Source organism: Lycium barbarum, chromosome 4, assembly GCF_019175385.1.
Source record: "Lycium barbarum isolate Lr01 chromosome 4, ASM1917538v2, whole genome shotgun sequence".
Lineage (NCBI taxonomy): Eukaryota > Viridiplantae > Streptophyta > Magnoliopsida > Solanales > Solanaceae > Lycium > Lycium barbarum.
Genome location: NC_083340.1, coordinates 25086673 through 25101171, shown reverse-complemented (window position 1 = coordinate 25101171; position 14499 = coordinate 25086673). Strand labels below are relative to the sequence as shown.

Genomic DNA, 14499 nt, shown 5'->3' with positions numbered 1-14499 from the left:
AAGCATATATACGTATTTTTTTTTTTAAACTTTTCAAGGTAAACTTTTAGTAATGTCTTAACTAAAAGTGTGCCCCATAAAACATAACTAAAAGTATGCCCCATAAAGCGTAAGTTTTCCTTAAGGCTTAACTAAAAGTTTGCCTTATAAGGCAAAGTTTAAATTTTGATATGCCCCCTCCGGTAGACTTTTAGTTATGTTTAACTAAAAGTCTGCCGGAGGGGGCAGACTTTGCCTTGAGGCATATAGATATATATATATATATATATATATATATATATATATACTTTGGTAAACTTTTAGTTATGCCTTAATTAAAAAGTGTGCCCCAAAGACATAACTAAAAGTATGCCCATAAGGCGGAACTTTTCCTTAAGGCATAACTTAAACTTTGCCTTATAAGGAAAAGCCTTAAGAAAAGTTCTTGCCTTATGGGGTATAATTTTGTTATGCCTTAACTAAAATTCTGCCCCATAAGGCATAACTAAACTATGTCTTAGGAAAAATTCTGTCTTATGGGACAGACTTTTAGTTATACCGGATCCGACATAACTTTAGCTTTTCCTTAAAGATTGTATGCTGGATCCGGCATACACTCCCCCAGTCCTGCCTTGCGAAATTATTTTTTTATTTTATGCCTGAGCGAGAGTTCGAATCCAGAACTTCGTGTATTCGCCCACCTTTCCAAGCAAAGGGAAAAACTTAAATACCACAAATATGAGAGACAAAATTTAAAGACCACAAATTTGAGGGGCAAAATTTAAAGACCACCCCAAAAGAAGGGCAATCCGCGCAAAAAAATAATGGATTGATGAGAACGTAACAGAACCACCTCTAATGGGTCAAATACAAGCCTTAAGTTGACACCATTTTTCATTTGGACATTTTAAATGAAACTATTTTCTACTAGGTACGGCTTATACAGTCAGTGGTCTAAAGTCAAAACTTATTATAAAATTTCATAAATATTTTAAATAAAATTCATGCATTTTTTCAAAATTCACTCTTTTTATAACTATTTTAGATTCAGAGATATGAATTTATCCTTTTGAAGGATAACTTCATTCACTCATTGTTTTAATAGATAAATAAATAATTAAGAAAAATTAAATACATAACAGAATATAAAATTGTTAAGGGGGGGGGGGGGGGGGGGGAAGGTGAATAAATGTATGGGATGAAGGAAATATAGAATCAATGGAGTAGGTATATGTACTAATTAATGAGAAATAAAAACTTAACCTAATTTACTCACTCATTTGAACAACTCAAACTATTTTTTTTTTAAATAAAACCTTTTATTTATGATAATTAGAAAATTATAATATATCGTACATGATTAAATACCATTTCCAGCTCTTTCTAATGTACAAATTTATAATTTTCTTGTATGCATAGAAATGCATTAAATCTTCTTTTCATATTATCAAGTTTTATTTCAACACTTCGAGCCACAATTATTTCGTTCAGCAACAAAAATTTTCTTATAACCATTAAAAAATTGCTATTCGTTTCACAAAGTTACAATTAATATTTAGAAAATTTCATTATTTCCTTATATAGTCATGAACTGTGTCTAATATTTTAGAAATTTGAATTAAACTGATTAAATCTTACTATATATTAAATGATTTTTAAAAACAAGAACTAAAGTATTGTATTGCAACAAATGGTTAATATGTTATTAACGTGAAAGATCCTATTCAAAACTTATATAATACGAAATATGAGGCATATACTTCATATACTATTTGCATACAAAGATATAAACTCTGTATTAATGACTAGGCACCCTATATATCTTTTTTTCTTCTTTTTGGCCTTTTTCTCAATTATTTTTATTTTAGAAAGTCAACTCCATGGCTCACACCTCTTCATATTCATGACTACTATTCTTAATTAATTAATAATATCCATAACTCATATTATATTACCTTAGTTATACAAAAGGTTGTATCCTTTCCTCTCCTCTTCTTTCAGGCTATTTAATTTGTAACTGCAGAAAGCAGGCGACATCAATTGATTCAAGGGACTATTGTTTACTGCAAATTCTCTAAAAATGGGTTGTCAACTAGAAGTTCTTTGGGTTTACTATCGGAGAAAATCGGAGAAAGTTTACTTCACCATATAACTACCTGATGCTAAAAGACGTATCTTTGAAGTGTGAGCCAGGTGAACTTTTAAATTTGGGGAAAAAAACTAGACAGTTTTTAAAAAGTCATTATAAATATATGGCAGCATTAATTAGTTAACATTTCATGGAAATTAATATTAACAAAACCATAATTAAATTCCTAAATTAAAGGAATCATGGTTGAGAGAACCACGTATAACAAACTCAATTCCTTTCCTATTTTTTAGGTTAAAACTATTATCTTCCAAAACTATTTTACAAAAAAAAAAAAAAATACAACTTTAATGTATATAAAAAAGAAAAATCATATCTTATTTATATTGCATAAATTTATGATAAGTAATGTTTTAAGGATATGCAAGGTTTTAGTTAAAAAATATACAACATATTAAGAATATACATGGTTGTATTTTTATTACATGAATATCAGTAATATATGGAAATTAAATTTTAATCAGAAATAAACTTATACCAATATATCATGAATATATGAATTCTTCTATTATTGCTTTTTATGTCAGAAAAAATTTATATAGTACATTTTATTATATCTTGTATAATAAATTTTATATACCTCATTAATTTTGTTATACATTGTATACATTTTATTAAACCTTATATACATTTCATATAGCACGTATAATTTTAATATACCTCGTATGAGAATTTTATACCTTGTATAATTTTGTGTGTGCTCCAAATAATATTTATATATGTAATTATACCTCATATAGTAATTTTCTTTCGTATATATTGCTGGATTTTCTTAATAAATATTATTTTTCAATTTTTAATAGTTATTTTAACATAAGTGAATCTATTCTTTTTCTAACTTTGACCCTGCCCAAATCTTAGAAAACTCTCAACAACCAATACAAAAAAATTGAAATGAATAAGAAGATGTAATAGCAATTGAGGGGTGTATAAGATAGAGAAGTAAGAAAGATGTTTATCTGTTAAAAAAGAGAGATAAATGTTACAATAGAGATGAGTATATCCCTTAAAAAAGGGAGATAAATGATAATAACGAATGAGTAAATATAATTGAATTCCTAATTTAGGGGAATTCTTTTTCGTATTATATTTTCATAAAGGTATAAAATCTGTTATATTTGAAGAACTTTAAAAATTATGCTACTTATGTGCCTAACTTCAAAAGCTTGACTTAAGATGTAATTTTCTCTTTTAATTTCTGTGTTATTAGTCTCCATGGGAACTCTTTCCCCTTCACTGTCCAACTTTCAAGAATATTTCTCCTGCGGTGTAAAACTAATATTGGGTTGAGAAACATCCTTGGCTCAATCCAAGAGGATGTCTACTATAGATAGGACACTCTTTGCCCGTGAAAATAAACACTTGAAATAAGAATGTATTCTCCTCCTATCTACATCTCTTGTCTAATATATATTGTTTTACATTATTCCATTTGCTATCAATTTACAACAGTATCGGAATTATTAAATTATTTTTATAATGAAAAATTTACTTAATTTAGCATAAATATCTCAGAAAGTGATTAAGTAGTTGTCTATAATAATAAAAAATCACTACAAAAAATTTTAAAAGTAATTTTGTAGGTTTCTTGTTGCAAAAAACCATAGTTGAGTGAAAGAAGATTTAAACATTTCTTATTTTATTGGTCCTTACATTACAAAATAAACAAACATCGTTGATTTTGTGTTTCGTAATCAAACCGCCTGGCAGGGTAGCAATAATGGCGGACGAGGAAGAGAAAGCCCTAGAAGAACAGCTGGAAATTCAATTGGGATAGGGCTTCAATGGAATTAAGTTACTAGTGAACTTATTCGCGCTTCGCGCTGTCCATTAATAGAATTAAGATAAGTTGATTCTTATATTCAGTTGAGATCGAAGAAATATTAACCATGCAATTGAGATTGAGTTTAATCATTGCAATTGAGGAAATTCAAATCTTGATTCATAGATTGAGAAAAAGATACACTAACATAAAAGTTGAGCATTATCATTGCGTCAAGGTTTCATTAGTTAAGTCAGTATTCTTTCTAGGTTGACGGTCTTTTTAATAATAAAAATATAGAATTAGAAAATCCGATTAAAATATTTAAGACAATTATGATTACATTACATACTAACGGGAAAAATAGAAAAAGAACTCGTAATTAATCTCAAAATGATATATATATATATATATATATATAAAAAAGAGAATCTTACAATAAAGAGAAAATAGTTGAAGAAGCTCAAACAGACCAACCCACCCAAAATATACGAGTTAGGATAAACAAAATTCCAAAAGGCAGAAAACATTAAAGAATTTGTTGTTTTGCTTTGAATGCAAGACCTGCATTTGGCTCTTGCTTTATATACATTAATAGTGGATTGGTTCGCGCTTCGCGCGATTCTAAAACTTTTATTGCAGATATGGAATATATTTTTAAATGATTAAATTTTTTTTTTTTTTTTAGTATTCAAATTGAAATGGATTAGATTATTGTCACTTATTTTTATTCCCTTTTTTTTCCTTTCTAACAATTACCGTTTTTATTCTTTATATAATAATATAATCTATATAGATGGAACATTGTTTACTTTATTATTTTATTTTATGGGTTTTAATCTCCTTATAAATTTTAAATAGAGTTTTTCTTTGTTCATTTAATATATTAAGTATCTATTAACTTCTCGTTCCTACCTTTCAAGAGTTACCTTTTAATACTTCTTTTCTAAAAAAAAATCTTTAAAAAGGAAAATGCGTCAAAAGCAATGTCTACTACAAAAAGAATAAGGAAGGGGAAGAAAAGTATACGAGCGAAACCTCTTTGATCAATTTTTGTCTTATTTTTTTCCTTCCTTTTACCCATTTGCCTTCTATTTTCTTTCTCTCATTCTTTCTTTCTTGCTTCGTCGCCCAATCACTATTTACCTTTTCCCTTTCTTCGTTTTACCAAAACATCACATTATTTATGACTAACAACTTCACTCTAAAACTACTCTTTTTCATTTTCAAAATTCTTGAAACCACAATTCATAAAAACTAAGAAATTACTCATTTCATTTAAAACATTTTCCTATGAATCCAACATACGACATCATCGAGAAAATAGAACGGAATTTCATGCTTCAATTTCATTGAGAATGCTTTTGACAATTAAGAATTTGATTATTTACTAATCTCGTTTCATTTAGGAGATATAAAATTATATATAAAGCTAATTGTAAAATAACACGTTTAGTTACTGATATAGTTTCAACCTTAGCAGTTAATAGCTAAGCAACAAAAGCATGCTTAAACTATCTATAAAAATACAGGATAAAGGAATAAGAAGTACAAATTATTTAAAAAATAATTGGTATAAAAAACTTAGTGCCTGGAAAATCCGCTTTCGATTCAAGAAAGTTCATACCCATTAGAGATCAGAAAAGAAAGAAGAAGAAAATAATACAAATAGAAATCATAATAATCCGCCAAAAACATTAGTATCACAAAATCACCAAAAACAAAAAGGGGGAATGTTGCATCCACATATAAACTCATTACTCACCTATTTCCAATTTGCAAAAAAATCACAGTCATGTATAAAGTATAATAAAGTTCCATTTTTTTTAAAGTATAACTATATAATATTTTAAGAATTTAAAATAATAAAATAGAAACAGAACCAAAAGAACTTACTGGCGTGAGAGAATGGCAAAATCGGCTGGATTACGGAGGTAAAAATTAAACTTGTGCTACCTATTATATGGTTGATAAGAATTAAGAATAATTATATGTAATCAAAACTAAAAAAACTGAAACTTTAAATGTATCTATTCATGGGCTATTTAGTTGCTTTTTGATCGTGGCCTGATTCAACAAAAGGTTTATTTGGGCCGTTTCAAACGTTGAATTAAATGCCAATAAATGACTGTTATTAATCCATACATTAGTAGCAGAAATAAACAAAAAATGCAATAAAAAATGGAAAAAATGCCAAAAAAGGAGAAAAAAGATAAATGCAAATGCTAGCCATAGAGAGGTGGCACATCAACTTATCTATGCCCAACTTTATATTATATATAGATATAGATTGTCCAAAGTCGTTTCATTTTGTATCTCATTTTCATAAGGGTATATTTTTCTCACTCTCTTCTATGAGTTCTATCTTGTTAATTATTTGCACTCTTTGTTCAGGCACCACCGATTTCTCATCTTCTCAATTAATTCTTTCTCTAAAAATATAAACTACTTGAATAGGCATACAGTACATGGAGAAACACCATAAGATAGTGTCATAACTTAACATAGTTAAATACTTAGGTTATGAAAATGAAACTTACGGAGATGAAATGAATGAAATGAAGAGGGGTAAGTCATAGAGATGTAATTTTAAAAATAAGAAAAAGAAAAAATAGATAGAAAAATACAACTTCTTTTAGAAGAAGATAAATGCATCCTTCGAGGGTGAGCTAACCCCAAATATTCGTCCTTAGTTCGGATTGTACATTGCAACTCGCCTACATGAAGTCAGAATCACCAGTAATCAGCCATATGGCAGTGAACTCGTTCCCGTGCCTGAAATGGTTGGATAGAAACATTAGCTAACAAAAAATTACAACATTAATTCCAAAAATATCATATCGAGAGAACTACTCCAAATAGAATCGAATAAAACTAAGTTGAAAATCTTTCAAAACCCATATCAAGAATGAATCTCCCTCAAACAAAAATGAGCGTCGTGTAAATGCAGGGCGATTCAAACTGACCACTTAAAATGGGAATTATATAGGTTAATTTAAAAAAAAAATCACGTCAAAAGTGACTTTTGAATGAATGGAGTAAATGAAAAAAAAAATGAGGAGGAAAAAGTACATAAAGGAATATAATATGAATTCTATTTATCATATTCTGAATTAAAAAATTATTTTTAAAGAATATCAATATATTTGCCCCATTATGCTGCTTCTTTTGTTGCTGGGATCAATAACCGGAAAACACCACGTTCATACAAGCTGGTCTAACAAGCTTGATTAATTTGATCCTAATTGAATTTGCATTTTCTAATAGTCTTAGTTCCCATGAGAAAAATAAGAAAGGAAAATTAGTGTTAGTGCAGGATTCTTCAGGAGGTGTTACCAAGACAAAATACTATTAGAATGATTAATTGAATTAGTAAAAATGAAAATAAAATAACACTTAAGGTGATATTTTATGATTAACATCAAATTGGAGGTTTCAATAATTGAATTGTTGGTCCTTCCACGGTTTCATATATTGCCACCAATAAAGGTTGCATACAAAAAATAAGGTAGAACATAAATCTGACACTATTGTTACTCAAAACAAAAAAAGAATAGGAACTCCTTACCGGTTGTCACTCAGTAAAGGTTACACAAATTCTCTTAAGATTAGCAAATATCAAATCTGAAATATTCAATACTATTCAAATCAGTTTAAACTCAAGAATTTAATAGGAAAAAACACAAACTGAAAACTTACGACCTTAATTTTCTTCTTTTCCTTCCAGTCATGGCTACAAGAATTTTGTTTTGCTTTCTGAGTAAATCAGTGTATGTTTGAAGATGGTTGGACAAAACACAATTTGATTTATCTTCAATATCTAGGAAAGGAACCATATACTGAATGTAGGCATTAATAAAAAAATAATTAGAGAAGGGTAGAAAGTATCTCTTCGGCTTCCAACTCGTTTTTATGCCTTCTTGCATAATTTGCAGTTGGTAATGTTTTTTTTATTACCAAAAAATGAGGAAAAAAAGTAAAAAGAATTGTTTTAAAAAAAAAAAGATAAACAAGAATGCTGGCCATAGAGAGAAAATAAGATCTCTTGGATTTTTTATAATTTAAATAGAAGAAAATGATTTTTTCAGATTTCTTATATGTTTTTTTTTTCCAGATTTTTTATGTGTAAAAAATAAAAATCTCTTATAAAAAGGGTCATAAAACTATTTTTTTTTTTTTTGTAAAGGGCTAAATAACTATTTCAAGTGTCACATTTTCTTATCTATATCTAGTTTTACTATATTGATTTTATAATAAAAATTTACTAAATTTAGCATAAGTATCTCAAAAAGTCATTAAGCAGTTGCTTATAATAATTTAAAAAAAAAAAACTAAAAGAAATAATTTTGTAGGTTTCGTGTAGCAATAAAGCAAAGGTGAGTGAAAGAAAATTTAAACATTTCTTATTTAATTGGTCCTTAGATTAAAACGAAAAACAGAGGGGAGGTCATTCATTTTGTGTGTTTCGCAATCAAACCGCCTGGGCAGGGTAGCTGTAATGGCGGACGAGGAAGAGAAAGCGCTAGAAGAGCAGCTGGAAATTCAATTGGAAGAGCAAAAAGACGCTCTCAATTCTCTCACTGAAGCCCTATCCATTGATCCTTCCGATCCCGAACTCCTTTCGGTTAGGGTTTTCTCCCCTTTTCTCATTTTATAACTCCCCTTTTTAATTTCTATGTAATTGTGTTCAACCCTAACAAAAAAAAACCTAAACTATATCACTTTTTTATGAGTTTCGCACCTCAACTATTAGTTGTTCTCTTTTCCTACCTGAATTATCACCATCTACTAATCCTACAAAAAGAAGAAGAAGAAGAAGAGATAATGGTCAAAAACACACCTCAACTATCAGTTGTTTTTGTTTTGTACCTAAACTATTACTATCACATCTATGTATTAAAACACACCTAGTTGAGTAGATGATGATAGTTCAGATAGGAAAAGAGAACAATTGATTGTTGGCCTAGTCAGCTTGGAAGTGTGTTTTAATAGAAATCGTGATAGTTCATGTAGGAAAAGGGAACAGCTTATAGTTGGCTTAATCAGCTTCGAGATGTGTTTTAATACATAGATGATGATGATAGTTTATATAGGAAAAGGGAATAGCACTATAGTCAGCTTCAAGGTGTATTTTAATGCATAGATGGTGATAGTTCAGGTAGGAAAAGGAAACAACTGGTAGTTGGCTTAGTCAACTTCGTCGAGTGTCTTAATACATAGACGATGATAGTTCAGGTAGGAAAAGGAAAGAACTGATAGTTGGCCTAGTCAGCTTCTAGGTGTGTTTTAACACATATGCCGGTAGTTTAGGTAGAAAAAGGGAATAACTGATAGTTGGGGTGTGAAATTGAAACTCACGAAAAAGTGATAACTCAGGTGTGTTTTTGACCATTAACCCAAAAAGAAATTAAAAAAAATTGTAGGAGTTTTAAATAGAGATATGGCTTTGGGGTGTAATGGCACACCTATATATATTTCAGTGTATGCGAGCAGTGTTGTCAAAGGCGAAAAGCTGCTCCATAGTTGTTGGTGCTTTAAGCGCAAAGGGTGATTGAAGTATGTGCTTTAGTTTAAAAAGGCGCAATGAAGGGAAACAATAAAAGTATGTATGTAATTCGAGAAAAACGTAACAAGTTCATTCATAATGTTTTCCTTAACAACTAGTAATACACTTATTTGCCAATTATATTTATTGTTTAGTACCGCTCAATTCAAGATAGAATTAATGGGCGATGAGGTGCATGCTTTAATGCCTTGCCTACATTGAAGCGTGCAACTTAAGTGAGGCAAAGTATTGAGCTTTTCTGAGCTTCAGGCCTTAAGTGTGCCTTAAATGAACCTTTGACAACACTAAATGCAAATTATGAGAAGTTGAATGTAGGCAATCATCACTCAAACTAATAGTAAAAATGACTATCTATTTGTGAAATCCAACCTTCTGGGATGACGTAAAGGTCTATGTACTGAGTTCAAGTGCAAGATACTTGAATATGATTATCTTTTGGAAACAGGTTCATGAAGAGCTTGTTCAGTCTATAAAAGATGCTGAGGAAGGTCTCCTTCACCTAAAACGTGCAAGGTTGTTGCTAGAGCTTGATGCTTCTTTACATGATGCCAAGGAGCAACCTGCTGAGGTTGAGATGGAGCCTCTTGATCCAACAGAGATTGAAGCAGAGCCACTAGTGGATGAAGAGTATGCTGTTGGATCAAAATGTAGATTCCGCAATAATGATGGAAGGTGGTATAATGGTCTAATTGTGGGGTTGGAGGGGTCTCATGCTGCAAAAGTTTGTTTTCGTACTCCAACATCTGAGAACATGCTGGTGGGTACTCGTTGTTCTTCGTTAGCATCTCTGAACTGACTTTTCTTATTCTTACTAACACTGCCTATAAGCTGATCTCTCTTTGTTGTTCTTAGTGTTCTTGTTGCATCATTTTAATTTACTTCCTTTCAGTATTAAAGAATTCGGGGTTCCTGTTGGGACATAAATAAAGGTTGATTAATAAATATATATGCTGCATTGTCTAGATCACTTGGTGTATACTTTTGCTTAATGATGCTTCTGTAGTTTGTTTGGTACTGTTTAGAGACATGCCTGGTTGTTGTGCTTGAGTTTATTAGCCAAACTCACGCATGGTGCGTCAACCAAACCATATTTGGTTATTCCTTGTATACCAACTTTTTGCCATAGGCAGGCCAAATTGTGGTTCAGCTCTTGTATGTATACAGCGGTGCCTCAGATAAGATCTTGTCTTATTACTTCAGTGCTTGAAACCAATTTTTCTATACAAGCTCATCTGTTACTTCTTTACAGTTCTCAATATGATGTCTTTTCTTTTATAATTTTGATTTCATGTTAATCAACATAACTTTATGGAACCTAATGCTATTTTTCTTTTGTTTGATCAATCTAACTATAAATATTCGTCTCCCGTCTTGCATATAGGAACATAGTTTGGGCAACAAACAGTTGTGTTACTCTTAGCAGTTTACTTCCATTCATCAAATTTGATGTACTATTCTCATGTTGATCTTTGGTATGTTTTGTGTTCATAGGTAAATCTTAGCACAATCACCTCCATTTCTGGTTGAGAAACAGTGAAGTTGTTTTTATATCTCTTTTTATCAGATTATGCAGTCTTGCATCTTGAATCTCCTTATGATTTTCCTAGTCACAGAGTGCTTAGATTGTACTCATATCACTTGCTAATGATAGACCACGCTAGTGCAGATGTGCAAGTTCTTTCTACAGCAGCGATGTCGATTTGGTAGTAGTTGCCGCTTATCACATGGTATGTTGGAATGAACATATCTGTTCGGAGATCTTAGAATTGGTTTGACATTCACAGCTTTCTTTGCGTCTATCCCTAGTGGGGAAAATATGAGAGAAATCAGGCTCTTGATTTCACTTTCTTCCTTTAGTCAAATAAAAATGTGTATTCATTTCATTTGAAATAAAAGTAATTAACCATGTATAAAGATCTTTCTTTTGAAACAGAGAAATAACTGTTAAGTTTTTTTTTTTTTTTTGATAAGGTAAAAGTATTATTGATAGAAGGTACACCAAATTACATCAGAAACATTCAGTCCCTACAAGAGTAACAGATTACAAATTTCCAAGAGAATCCAAAAATTCCATATACTGATCCATGTCCTATAATATACTCTTCTTACTCCATACAAACAGATTGAGCATACAAAGGTTCTTGATTCTAGAATACGATTCTTTTTGTTCTCAAAGCAAGCACTATTTCTTTATCTCCAAATAGTCCAGAGAATACACAAGGAGATGGTCCTCCAAAGTTGCTTCTGGCTCTTTGCTATTTTCTGCCCTTGCCAGCTCTCCAAAAGACTTACTAACGGCATTACCCTGACTACACGACACAGGCTCAGGGTAAGTTCCCAGCACTGTTTAGCAGCTTTTCAATGGACAAAGAGATGATTGACTGATTCCAGCTCCACTTCACATAAATAACACCTTTAGCTTAAATTGAAACCTCTTCTTTGCAAATTATCTTGAGTCAAACAAGCATTTCTAATGACAACCCAACCAAAACAAGCTACTTTGACCCGTGCTCTTGTCTTTACTAGTGCAAAAGTCTTGATGATAAATTGTCTATTGTAACCCTTGCTACACTCATTGATCTGCATTGTAATGCAACAGGTTGCATACTTAAAGCACTGTTGACTATAATTTGCTGATAGTACTTTGCTCCGTTGTTTGGATAGCTGATTATAAACATTGAGCTGCAGATTTACTGGTGATCATGCATGTTGTCTTGGTAGTTTGCAGAGTTCCTGAAAACTCAATTGATGTCTAATTTTTTTTGTTTCAGGTATCAACATTCCAATATCCTCGTTAAAGAAGTATATCCCTATGAAATGGGATCCATCACTTGCGGGTTCCAGCATCTGGGCTCGCTCAGATAGCAAAGCTGGTCTTTGGAAAAAAGCTGAACTTGAGTCTTGGGACGAAAAGCTTAATTTGGGTCATGTTGTTTTCCGTGGTGATGGAAGTTCTGCTATGCTTGGAGCTGAAAATATTGAACTGTCTGAACATGCAGAGGCGAGTGATGAAGAAGAGAGTTACTCAGGTTCCGAAGAATCTGATTCTAGTGACTATGAAGATGATAGTCCAGAAGGGTTAGGATTTGTGGAAAGCACAGCCCTGCAGCGTGGTGTCCAGACAGAAACAACACTTTTTGCTAAGTGGGAGAATCACACACGTGGCATAGCTTCCAGGATGATGGCAAACATGGGTTACCGTGAAGGAATGGGTTTAGGCGCATCTGGACAGGGAATGGTGGATCCTATTCCTGTGAAAGTTCTTAAACCAAAACAATCTCTTGACCATGCTGTTAAAAACCAGAAAGCTGAGAATGAAGACAAAAAGGGTAAGAAAAGAAGCAGGGGTGGTCAGAGGAAACGTGAGAAGAAATTTGCAGCAGCAGCTCGGGCTGCAAAGGCAGAAGAGGAATCAAGACCAGATGTGTTTAGTCTTATCAATACTCAGCTTGCAGTGCATGAAGAAACCATGAACAATAGCGCAGGAAATAAGCAGCGAAGTAAGACAAAAGGGGAAGAGAAGAAAGAAGATAGGAGGGCTCTGGTTGCGTATGATGATGAGATAAAAGAGTTGAGGATACGAGCTCAGAAGCTGGAAGAAATGGTGCAGAGAAACAGGAACGAGAAGCCGGTTTATGAAGCTGCTATGAGGAAGCTAAATGAAACTCGTAAAGCTATAGCCACTGCTGAAGCTGCTCATTCATCTGCATCGAATGCAGTTCATAGCAAGGAAAAGGAAAAGAGATGGCTGAAATTTTAGAGTAGCTCAAAACATATCTTGTATTAACCTGAATGATTTCGAGGTCTTTCAATTCAGAATGATGATTCTGGCGAATCACAATTCTTTTAATGTTGCTTTTATTGTTTTTAGCCCCTTCTCAAGAGTTCATTTTATTAATTTGATGAGACTTCAACATGCATATGCGTATTTCGAGTAAAGGGATAACCTTTTAATGGAAAGAAAATTGTTGCCGATTATGAACATAAGTACATTACCTTGAAACTACAGAAACGCATTTTGATGCGACGGATGTAAGCTAAGTTTTTAAAGAAGTAAGCTGAATTCAGGTTTACATCTCTTTCTTTTAAGAACACGTACAGTCAAAAATCATTTCGATCTTAGCACCTGTTGTTATTTTTTTCTTTTTGTTTCACCATGAGAGTACGTTCTAGCTATAGAACAACGTTACTAGATTATTAAAACTGAAGTTAGGTATACTTGTTACACCAAGTCATGCGGAGTAAGAAAATATCCAACTACAAATTGTTGTAAAGGGATATAAATGATTACAAAGACAAGGAGAACCACAAAAAGAAGAGTCCGGAGCCAAAATGGCATATTTTTACAGCAATTAGACCAAAATAGGCTGTCTTTTTTTTTTATACCCAAATGGGTATTTCGTTGATCATTCAACGAAATACCCCAGTTACTGTTCATAGCAGCAACTCTTTTTTTTTTTTTTTTTTTTGCTATTTCGTGGATTGTTCCACGAAATAGTTTTTTTTTTTAATTTTTTTTTGCATTTCGTGGAACAATCCACGAAATAGTTTTTTTTTTTTTTTTTTTTAATTTCGTGATAAAAATGATTTTTTTTTTTACATATCATGACACAATCCACGAAATAGATGTTTTTTTATTTTATTTCGTGAATAAAAAAAGAAATAGGAAATTATAATTTTTTTTTTGTTTTTGCATTTCATGTATTAAAAAACGAAATAGGATAAATTTTTTTCTAATTTCGTTCGTATAAAAAGGAAATTGGAAAATATATATATATATATATATATATATATAATTTCGTGTATTAATGAAGGAAATTGATTTGTTTTTTTATTTTTTTTGCATTTCGTAATCTAATGAACGAAATAGGTTTTTTTTTTTTTTTTTTTTTTGTATTTAGTGAATAAAAAAACGAAATAGGAAATTATATACACATATATATATATATATATATATATATATATATATTTTGCATTTCGTGTATTAAAAAACGAAATACGAAAATAATTTTATTTTCATTTCGTTTATATAAAAATGAAATA

The 14499-nt window shown here is 31.2% G+C and overlaps 1 protein-coding gene across 1 annotated transcript; it reads left to right on the top strand.

Moving 5' to 3' along the window:
• Window positions 1-8292: 8292 nt before the first annotated feature.
• On the top strand, window positions 8293-13330 carry LOC132635618 (zinc finger CCCH domain-containing protein 18). Its single transcript, XM_060352077.1, has 4 exons — window positions 8293-8514; window positions 9902-10213; window positions 11123-11183; window positions 12228-13330. The coding sequence occupies exons 1-4, from the start codon at window positions 8389-8391 to the stop codon at window positions 13214-13216; spliced, it is 1488 nt and encodes a 495-aa protein (XP_060208060.1). The 5' UTR covers window positions 8293-8388; the 3' UTR covers window positions 13217-13330.
• The last annotated feature ends 1169 nt before the right edge of the window (window positions 13331-14499 follow it).